General features: G+C 37.0%; 1 protein-coding gene across 14 annotated transcripts in view; it reads right to left on the bottom strand.

The window, feature by feature from the left end:
• The window catches only part of RYR3 (ryanodine receptor 3), a 300041-nt gene that overhangs the window by 104076 nt on the left and 184351 nt on the right, over positions 1 to 11614 (bottom strand). For all 14 annotated transcript variants that reach the window (XM_072428468.1, XM_072428475.1, XM_072428469.1 and 11 more), the window contains 4 exons: positions 10969 to 11018; positions 8702 to 8762; positions 7839 to 8077; positions 5841 to 5922 (listed from right to left, as the gene is read on the bottom strand). In XM_072428468.1, the coding sequence (XP_072284569.1) occupies positions 5841 to 5922; positions 7839 to 8077; positions 8702 to 8762; positions 10969 to 11018 (432 nt within the window). The remainder of the gene's footprint in view (positions 1 to 5840; positions 5923 to 7838; positions 8078 to 8701; positions 8763 to 10968; positions 11019 to 11614) is intronic.

The raw sequence follows: 11614 nt of genomic DNA, 5'->3' as shown, positions 1-11614 counted from the left end.
GAACTGCGTATATATTTTTCTGGATATATAAATTGCTGGAATGACAGAGCTGTATAATGGCTATTTGGATCCCCAAATAATCTTTCCCTGCACTTGTAAATCGCTTTTCTAGCACTGTCCCTAGCGCCTTCTGACGTCTCTCCCTGCAATGAATAGGAAGCTTTGAAATGATTCCTCCCTATCCTTTCCCTGCACTTATAAATCGTTTTTTGAGTTTTTTTCTCACAATGAGGTTTTTGCTATCACTCTCCCTAGCGCCTGCACACATCTCTCCCTGCACTCAGAACGCTGTAAAATGTCCTAATCCAAAATGGCTGAGGCTATTTATAGGGCTGTGACATCACAGGGCTGGCTGGCTGCTGATTGGCTGCATGCATGGTATTATGGGTCATAAAATTGCGATTTGTTACCACGAATCGTGAGGAAATTCGGATTCATTGCAAATCAAATTTTTCCTGAAATTCGGTTCGAATTCCAGTTCGTCAGCTTCGTCAGAAAAAAAGATATCGTAAGCGGGATGGGGGCAAATATATAGTGTAACGATATTTCTTGGTCATAATACTGAATAATGACATTAAAATGCGGCTTTCAGAATTGCCCTGGACAGATTTACCCAGGAATGTTTTATGGAACAATATCATTACTCCAGCTTTGCGGTCAGCTAATGGGGAACCATATACCTTTCCAACTCATAGGTTTTTTATTCGGTGAAAATCATTACTTCCCAAGTGGGTTTCCTATATCATTACTATATCTGCTTTCAACCGTTTAAGGTGGCGGAGTACAGACATATGTTTATTTGGGGAGCCCTATTCCAAGAGATCACCCGCATATAATATCAGCACAGGAGAGTATTATATAAACACTGTACATCTCAATTACCAATAGAGTGTCACCTATAAATAGCAGTACAGTACTACCAACGGATAAGCCAGAAAATTGTAACATATAGTATACCGTCAAAAAGTTCAGAGAAAAACACGTGGCGCCAGATTTGTTGCGAGGACTGTCGACATCATATTAAACAAAAATCACATTTGCGTTAGCACCAAGCAGGGTTGAAAAATAGTGTCTAAGTTGTGTGTGAGCAATCCAACTTGGGGTAAAAACAGAACAACCATGTAAGTAGAAACAAACAAATTAAAGAGTTGACTTTCCTTTTTTCCTCATGAAGAAAAGGGAAAACAAATCGTACTTGCGTATAGCAATAGCAAACGTGAAAATAGGCTCACACCTCTAAAAAAAAAAGTGGGATACACGAGCAAAAAATTTGGAAGGCACTTCAAATATCAGGGCTCATTCTCCAGATTATCTGCTCTTAGTGGATAAACCAGGAAGTGAGGTGTCCTGTATTTTCCGGATGGACCCACAACATCCCAGGGCAGCTTGGGTGAATTGACAGGAATCGAAGAGGACCTAGGCGTGTTAGCAGTGGAACGTACGGATGTCACCAATGACGTTGATGCTGCATCCGATAAAGTGTGTACCAGACTTGATGCTGCTACTGCTTTCTAAGCCGAGGTAAGGGAATATTTTCGATCAAGAGAATCCGTAAAATTAAGAATAGCCGGGTATGCCAAAGTAAAATGCAGCTTATTGCGATACATTATGGAGCAGACTTGCTGGAAGTTACGTTGTTTACGTGACACTTCCGCTAAGTAATCCACAAAAATAAGTAAAGAGGCCCCTTCAAATTACCTTTGTGAACGGAAGCGCAGGTTATTCCCCAATAATGCGCAGGGTATTCCTGCAGGACCTGTTCTCCAGGTCCTCTACTTTATCCTGTAATGCAAGTGCCTTTGCCTCCAATGTAGAAATAAGTGTTCTAGTAGAGGATACATCATCCTCGATTAAGGTGAACCTTTGCTCAGCCGCCTTAATGCAGTGCTCATTTATATCTTTACGAATAGACTGAATACCCCAGTGTACTGCCGGATCTATAGCTTCCAAAAGAGTAGGCTTCAGCAGTTCTGCATCCGCAATTCTTACTGGGTCTGGCGCTGCTGTGTCTGCGGAGCTTCCTTGGGAGGAGGCAGAAGCATGTGGCTGTGAGGAAGATGCAGCAGTCGATCTTGGAAGGCATGGCCCGCTGCTTCTCTTTCTTGCCCATGGAAATTGGAGGATCCACAGAGAAAGAGCACTCTACAAACCGGTTCATTCAGGCACCGGAGCGGTGTAGACAGTGTGAGCTTTCCGCCACATGAAATGCAGGTTTAGTTCAGGATTATCCCGGAGGTGGACGGGAGCCATTAGCTTGCTCTGCTATTCCATGAGGCACCGGAACCGGAAGTCCCAAAAATGATATTTTAAAGGTTTGGTTGCTTTTTTATTGTTAAACATCCATTTAAAATTCATCATTAACTGTCCAAGAAAAAAATTAAGTTTTACCTCAAACACTAAAAACAAAGTAACAAATGTAGTAAAAAATCTACTATATAAAAAGTAATTTGTTTTAAAGTTGTTTTATAATACCACATCCTAATGTCAAGAATATGATTTTGATTCAATAAAATAATGCAATTTTTAAGCATCACATTCAGCATCACATCACATAGGGTGGCTCAGAGGTAGCACTCTTGCCTTTGCAGCGCTAGGTCCCAGGTTCGAATCTCGGCCAGGACACTATCTGCATGGAGTTTGCAGGTTCCCCCCGTGTCTGTGTGGGTTTCCCCTGGGTACTCCGGTTTCCTCCCACATCCCAAAAACATGCAGTAAGATTAATTGGCTTCCCTTCAAAAAAAAAAAAAAAATGACCTTAGACTACATTAATGACATATGACTATGGTAGGGACATTAGATTGTGTGCTCCTTTGAGGGACAGTTAACGACACGACTATGGACAGCACTGCGTAAAATGATGGCGCTATATAAACACAGTGTAATTAAAATCAAAGGGAAGGTAGTTGCAGATTATTAAGAGTTGTTTTATTGTCACCATTGTGTACAAGTTTACATAAAAAACAACTAAATAAAAATGATTATTATGCTTGAATTACTCCAGGAATTAAATGTGACAAATGGTAGACACCAGATTAACAAAGAACAAAAGTGACAGCAATTTCAAACTCGTTAGTGATAATAAAGACAAAAATTAAAATGCTAATATAACCCCTAAGTGTTAGGATTTGACTACTAGTTCTAGAATAAACACAGAGAAATATGTTGGGCTAATGCAAATGTACAAAAAATGTAGTGGACTAAATGATTGCTGCTTCTGTCATTTGTAATATGTATCTGAATCCATAATTTACACTTAATTGATTCAACTCTAGATTGAGGTTCTTGTTAACTTATTCCATTGGTGGCTCTGAAGTAAAATCTTTGATTTTCTACATGTGGTATGAATGATACAGAGATAGAGAACCCAATTAATCTGCTAGAGGTATTTATTTATGTTCTGTTCCCCCTGGCTTTCTTCCCTGTTGCCTGAATTAAGCTGCTGAAATGTTGCATTGATTGGCTATCTCACAGTATGCTGTCTGTTCTTTTTGACAGGCAATTTAGTTGCTCCATGTCTGCCTTAATAAAGGGAAAAAAACATTCTGACAACTGACATTTCTACAGACAATTTATCCAGATGGAATTTTCTCTGCCGCCACACAAGCCCATGCATAAGTGGCAGAATTCATAATATTACAGCCTTTGTAACACAGTTATGTAAAAACACAGACAATGGAGTTAAAAGGGTTTAGGGTAAATAAAAGGCGCTCTTGGGTACTGAGAAAAAATAGCCTGATCACATATTTTCTTCACTTGTCTGCTATGGTTTTGACAGCATGTTTTGTGGAAGCCTTTCCTTAGGAATGGGAGCTGTTGGGATGATTCCTGGACATAGTCTGCTCCCAGTCTTTAATCCCTAGCAAATACTGTATCGTGAAGACAAGAAATGTCAGAACATCTGACGCCTGTTTCTTGTACTCAGCAGCTGGAAGCATTGTAAGCAGCAGGCACATCCCCGCTGTTTGTAATGTAGGTACTTCGTTCTATTTATACAGAACATTGGTGTAATGTGCAGGGCACAACCCGCAATGTAATCCCCAGCCATTTATTTACTAGGGGCTTCTAAGAAAAGGAAATCGTGTGTATAAGAAATTCCCTGCAGAATGAGCTTCAATATCCTTGTAAATGTTTAAGGATCAATCTATCAAAAGGCCTTTTCATTTTTAAAGCAATTTTTAACAAATTCAATCTCTTTTTCTTTAACAATAGGCTCAATGGAATAATAAAATAAATGTGTTATTAAGTTAAATTTACTGGGTAAATATTTCCCTCCTCCTTGCACAGACAGAATGTGTTACTAAAAATCTCTCTCTTTTGATGCTTTGCTAATAAGCTGCACCCCCGCAAGGCAACAGAGGTTAATTGCACGTCTGCTAAAACCTTCTCTAACTACACATCATTGTCATACTCTCCAGAGTATCTTCCTTCAGCTCTGACCTGTGGTAATCATCAAATTGTTATTGTGCTTAGAGGAAAATATTGTATGTGGCATTTGAAATCACATTTTATTTCTAAACCTACAGTAAAAGTATTTGGACAATGTTTTAAAATAGATAAATACACAGTAAAAAAAAAACAAACAAAAAAAACGTATGCTTTGGGGTTGATTTACTAAAAGAATTTGGGCTGTTCACTTAGCAAGATGAATTATCCTTCTGCAAGTCAGGATACACTAAGCTTAAAGAGGACCTAAACTCAACATTTTCACTTTTTCATAAAAGGGTAGACAACCCTTTTATGTAAAAAAAAAAAAAAAAAAAAAAGTTGTTTGTTTTATTATTTTTTTAAGTGCTCATGTTTTTTAAGTGGGCCTCATGTCATGACATGACATGGGGTTCATGTCAGATTCTCATCTGAGACAAGCTCTACGGCTCGTCTTGGCCGAGAATATTCTGACATGTGTACATAGCCTTAGTCACTGAATTGGTCAACCCCTACTCTTTCTGGGTCCCTAAACACAAGCCGCCCACTTTCCCATCATAGGCTTTGAGCTTGCTATGGGAGAGATGGGAGTGTGTCACTGCACATAACCCACCCACTCTCCCATCACAGGCTCACATCTGCGATGGTAGAGTAGGCGGGGTTATGTCATTATGACGCTACGTTCAGTGGCGTCATGATGGCATAACCCCGCCCACTCTCCCATCGGCCTGGCCCCTCAAATTTTATTATGTAGCCCCTGACTGAAAAAGTTTGCCCACCCCTGCTTTATGCTCTGATCAATGAAAAGTATTGTCACACCTGTCTTGTCAGTCATTGACAACGTCAGATGCTGTTCACTAAGGGTCATCAGAATTTTTCTATGGTTTCCATGCATTATAGTTATTATAGTATTATTATAGTTATTATAGTATTATTATTATTATTATTAATAAACAGGATTTATATAGCGCCAACATATTACGCAGCCCTGTACATTAAATAGGGGTTGCAAATGACAGATGAATACAGACAGTGACACAGGAGGAGAAGGCCCTGCCCCAAAGAGCTTACAATCTAGTTATGCTTCTAGTTGGGTTTTCTAACCTGGCTGATCATTATTTCACATAAGAAGAGTCAGCAAGAGGAGTTTGTGGCAGGGGCACATTGACAGAATTATTACATGATCCAGCTGAAAGCAATTGGATGGGAAGCCTGTCATCTAAGGATGCCTAGGTTTACCAGAATGTATACCAAACAGCCCTGGGGTTCAGCTTTTTTTCTTTTGGGATCTATACTACATTACTAACCTAACATCACTTGTCATCTTCAATAAATTTAATATTTTTATTTGGTTTACTCATTAACAGTTACATCATTTAAAATTACATTTACAAGCAGCAAAAAAGTTATGCGAGTACCTTTCAACATAGATGTTTTTTCCTGTTCCAAGTGAATAAAGGCTACAGAGGATTCGATAGCAGGACACTTGTACATCATCCACTAAGGAAAAACAAAATAAAACATATAATCTTTTAGTTTGCCATACATATCAGAAAGTCATGTCAAACAAACATATTTATTGTGTCTTCGGTTGTAATTCTGTATTCTATACAATTATTGTTTTGTTTGTAGTGGCCCCCTGGATTGTTTAAATGCTTAAAACATACCTAAACACATAACCCAAATGTAATATTTTGAAGCTTATCAGCTCCTAGATATAGTGGTAAAATTGCTTTTCTTTTTTGTTCTTTATTTTCGTCCTGCCAATAAACACACTTTCAGTCCTAGAATGACAGTCCTCTCTCACTGTACTTACCTATGAAGGAGCAGCATTGTCACCATCAGCTGATCTCCTGAATAGGAATTCAAACACCTCACCCCACCCCCCCAATTTCAACCTCTATTTTAATAGATGAGTGGATTTTACGTCCTCCTCATTAATAAACAAGAGCAGTTATTCCTGTTGGTTGTTTAGTGATCCAACAACATTACTAAACTTCTTTGGGAAGAAGCTGTACAAGGCACTAGAAATTCACTAGAGACAATAATAAGAGTTCAGCTCATGAAACGAAAATCTATTGCCTTTACGTAGTTGAAGAATTAAGAAAATCCAAATAAATGTTCCTGTGCTGAGGTTTCAGTTTTCTTCTCATGGTGTTCTGATGCTATCACTAAAATTAATATGTTGTGAAATGAAAAAAATGCGTTGCTGATAATATTTTAAATTTTCAGACAATATTTTTAAATAAAAATATCTGGGTTGGAAATTATTAGGTTGGTAGACTAATTGTCTTTATTTTTGTATTTTACCACATTAAAATGTATCAGCATAGAATGCAGTCATTCTGCTAATGACCTCTTTCTAATGTGCACACTTGATACTGGATGCTTGATACTGGAGACTTAAATGGGAACCCTTATTCTAATAATAAAGGTGCTTCAAAAGCTGAATTTTCCTTCTTAAGGTTGTAGTAACCTGGCTGTTATTCTATTCTGGTAGCTTCAATGATTTGCAGTACAAAACCTTGAAGCATTATATATATTAGGTGTTCTGACTTCCTAATCTGCACAATTCCAGGTCAGTGACTGGAAGTATTGAAGCCAGATACACTCAGACAATTATATTAATTGGAGGTCAGCAATATCAAACCCCTGTATTACTTCAGTATATTTTTTAATTGAAAGCCAGTAAAGCACAGTCATGGGCAGGAAGCAGGGACTGCCAATGTAATGACCACATCTGGTATTTTGTCATTTAGGCAATAACATTATATTATGAGTAAGCTGTACTGAAATAAAGTACATTCTTTTTTTGACCAGTATTGTATTTTAGAACACAAGCAATAACATAAGATTTTACTCAAACTGCAGTTGTGTGTAAATATCAGCAAAAGAAGTGATATTGTCTTACTATGTCTTCACCAGAAAATGTTTTTTGATAGATATTCAGAAAGTCTAAGACTATAAAGCCTATTACATGTAGTTAGTATTACTATGTACAAAGCTTTCATTTTAACCCATTTAAGCAAACAAAACAGTAGACTAAATTTTGCTCAAACACCAATGCAGGTTAGTCCCCAATCTTTTTGTCAGCTCCTGAGACACATTCAAATATAAAAGCCAGTTGGACCATTACTTAAAGATAGCACTAAATGAAAACATTTCATATTAATATACTGTAGACATTAAATGGTTGCTGCTGGTCTTCATAGTTATAGGACGTATATAATGCAGAATATGTTCAGAAAGAGCTATAATGAGCTACCACTGACCACTGGGATCCACAACGATTGGCAGAAACCATGTGCACTGTGGCTCAATATCCTCTAGTTAACTGCTGGTGATCTAGAAGATATGTGTACTCTGTTCAACTCAAATATGAATTATTTCCAGCTCTATAAATATGAAGGGCTTACATAATAAATCAACTCCGAACTGGTGACGAGCCACATGTTCAAAAATGGAAGTTAGTATAGGAAGCAGGGCCACTGTGGTGTAGTTAATGTTCTGGGAGACTCCCTTCATCTGAGTCCTGGAGTGGGTAAATTTTCCAAGCTTCAAATTCTCTAATGTCTTTTCCAAATCTTCTGCAGCATTTTCAAAGAAAGCACGGACTCCAGCTTTCACCAGCTCAGATCCAGACTTCATTACAGTGCTAAATTAACAGGTAAAAACAGGCAAGTTAAGAAAGCTACGTATTCCTCTATACAGTAAAAGAAGAATTATTACATAGATGGTGTGCTTGCTATAAGGCTAAAAATACTGCTGGGATATTTACGATTTAAAGAGTTTAGGCGATTTACCTAGTGAATCATCATTTTGCAAATGGAGGATTTACTTGAAAATTTACTTTGCAAATGATACCCTTGTGCAAGAAAAATTAAAAACGTGATTTTTGCTTGCACAGGAATGGCTGGTTGAAGTCAGCAAAGTTTCACCTAACTAAATAAGCTATATAAAAATTCCAGGCTAATTCACTTTGGTAAGAGAAAAGCCTCAATTTTTCTTATAAATTAACCTCTATATTCTTTGGTTTAGGTCAAAAGGTGATCAACTGCAATCTAGGGGTTCTATTTAACAAACTTCACACAGTAACAGATTTAGGACTAGAATGGTTTTCTAATGTACTAGTTTTAAACAATCAAATTAGGATTGCTTGATTATTGTATTCTCCAGCACAATTGGATTAACTATTTTTTTTAGTTTTCTTAACTATTAATAGAAGATACTGCAAAACAAACAATATTTTAAAACCCTATAAAAAAAGTTAAAAAAGTACCGTGTGTCCAGTGTCTGGGCCAGAATGTGCAAACAGCTAACCATGGTGGCAGAATCACTTCCTGTAGTAAAAAGACAAGAGCAAACATCTTATTTTATGAAACTACTGTTAGAACATGATGTTTATTGAATATGTTTGCACTGGCTACTGTATAATTCCTGGGTTTGAAGAATGTGACAATGGCACACAGGTGACATGCAATATCAGTAGAAATATGAAAAGGTAAATAACAATGGCCATATCACTGTAGAATTAGGTTGCTACTGGTTAGGTTGCTACAGTATAGTTTATTGTTTAAATTACATTTAACCAGAATTTATCCTAAAGGGTTCTAAAGCACAGTTAAAGACATTCACTCTCCATGCTGTAACTAAAATTAAGAGGGATCCATATATCTTAGCTCTTTAAAAAATTGAATAAGGGTTTGGCACCTAAACACATCATGGATACCAGGGGGTTAGCTACATAGTTTAGTTTCATGGGGTACTTAGGAAGACTGTTTAGGCAGAATCAGCATATCAACCCCCTCTTCCACCTCAACAAAAACCTTGTATCCAGTGCTTGGTAAATGTCATGTTAACAAGCACCAAACCAGTCCCAGTCTAGCTGTATAGAAACAGATATGTTTTTATATTTAATCAAAGTTTATTTATTCTAACATCTATGAATAGTGAATAGATACATACATTTTCTTTTTAGAAAGATTTTTTTCTGGAATAAGAGAAGGTTAAGAAGTCCTGATAATGTTAGTTTGCTCCCCGTTACACCACAGAGCAGTTTTTTGTTGTTTTAATTCTGTCACACCAGGTAAAGAAACAAAAGGGAATGGAGATAAAAAGGCATAGAGGGGTCCATTTTACCCATTTTTGTTTTTGTTGCTGTCTCTATGGTTATCAGAGAAATGTCCTTCCTTACGGTCACTGAAACCCCCATCACAAGGACAGAAAGCAAGAAAAACAAAGTTCAACCCCTTCTACAATATTGGCTAAAGCTGGGCTTGCGGTAAAGATACTTTTTAGTTTTCAGATTTTGTATTATAGATTGTTTTATGGATCCTTAAATAAATCATGTGTAAACATGGTATAATACAGATAGCTGAAGCAACTCGTGACTTTCTAAGTGACACTAACAACAGCAAGATGAACATGGTGCAAACGATGCAGTAGAATCAAACTGCACTATAGATAAACGTGCACAGCATCTTCTTTTACAAGTTATTTCTTCTTCTTTGGCAAACTGGAGAGCAGAGGAGGGACAAATGAACTGCCCATACCTACATTGTACATTGTAAACAGAAGAATTATGGTTGAGGGTAGGCACATTGGGGTTGGGGTACTAGAAAAACATAGTATGTTCACCTCAGGGCTATAGGGGTAAATAATTAACCTCAATAAAAGTGGTGAACATTTAATTTCCAAAGAATAAATAATTGCCTCCTAGGAAATCTAAAAAAAATATTTTTATCTTGCACATATTTGGATGGATGAAATCACCATTCACCTCATTCACTAACTAAATTATTTATCTCTTGCAAAAAAATAACTTCAGTGTGTGAACAGTTTATGTTACTTTAGTAGTCAACCCCAATGTGTATCTTCTCCAACCATCACTGTTCTAATAACCACTTACCCACCCAAACTAATGACCTTTATTCTGTTCTCCATCCATCCTCTGGTCTTCATTCCACTAGAATATATTATTCTGGACATAACCTTTGTTGTATTATGGATATTGTGGCATATTAAGGAACAACTCCAGGCATTTGTAAATAAAATTAGTCAGTGCAATATTAATACTATCATAGAAATGTTTCAATTGTGCTATAATCCTTAAATGGTTCATGGTTCTCTGACAATATATCCAATTCAAAACTGCTGTAATTTGATTGTGTTCTGCAAAACATTTAAATTTGGGTAAGAGTGGGGTGCAACTAAAGGGCTCATATGCCTTTTTATTTGCTGGCACATTAGGCACAACAGCCATGGGGAACTAATTAAATACTATAAACAAAATTAGTACTTTACCTATCTTCAATGCACAATTTCCACATTTGACTGGAGTTTACCTTTAAAATGTTCTGAATAATTATTGTATACTATCTTAATAACTGTAAAAACATGAACATGTGCCTAATAACACAGGATTGTACTTTAAGGTGCTATCCCACACACCACGCAGAAAGCAGGTTAAGTGCTGTTTCCATGCATTTTTTAGAATATAAAAACCTACTTGGAGTTCCTTTCCTGTCCTAACTCCAAATGACTTACCAAACAGTGATATCCTATGTCTGACAAGAGCTGCCAGTTTGCAGAACAGACTGAATTGACAGAGAAAAGTACAGAGGAAATGAGAGAAAATGGTACCAAGTTAGGAAAAAAGATTCAAAGAATTGCTTAGATATAGACAATACAAAAGTCCTTACTCACAACAAAGCAAATATATAAGTGTTGTTAATTTTGTAGAAGTAATTACACAGTTGTAAATATGATTTATTATTTCTGTTCAAGAAAGATAAATAGTAGTTCACTCAATCAAGCTAAGAACCTGAATGTGCAGAGCTCAGATAGCAATTGGCCATATACAACAAAACCATAAAAGTACTTCAGATCAACACACATGAAGCCAGCAGAAAACCATATCACCCCAAAACCTCAAAACCCCATGATTGTTAGTTCCACATATCCACATTTTGCCTTCCTCTGGACCGACTATGTCTTAAAGGGTTTTATATCTGGTATATGTTTATTTCCCTAGTGGTTGAACTTGATGAACTTGACCTACCTATGTAACTACCCTGTTTCCCCGATGATAAGACACTGTCTTATTTTTTTTTGAAGGCCAAAATATGCTCTAGGGCTTATTTTCAGGGGGATGCCTTATTTACCCATGAAGAAGACTACAGTACACAGTTAT

Source organism: Pyxicephalus adspersus, chromosome 12, assembly GCF_032062135.1.
Source record: "Pyxicephalus adspersus chromosome 12, UCB_Pads_2.0, whole genome shotgun sequence".
In the NCBI taxonomy this organism is placed as follows: domain Eukaryota; kingdom Metazoa; phylum Chordata; class Amphibia; order Anura; family Pyxicephalidae; genus Pyxicephalus; species Pyxicephalus adspersus.
The sequence above is the reverse complement of the archived record's forward strand: the minus strand, read 5'-3'. Positions and strand labels throughout refer to the sequence as shown.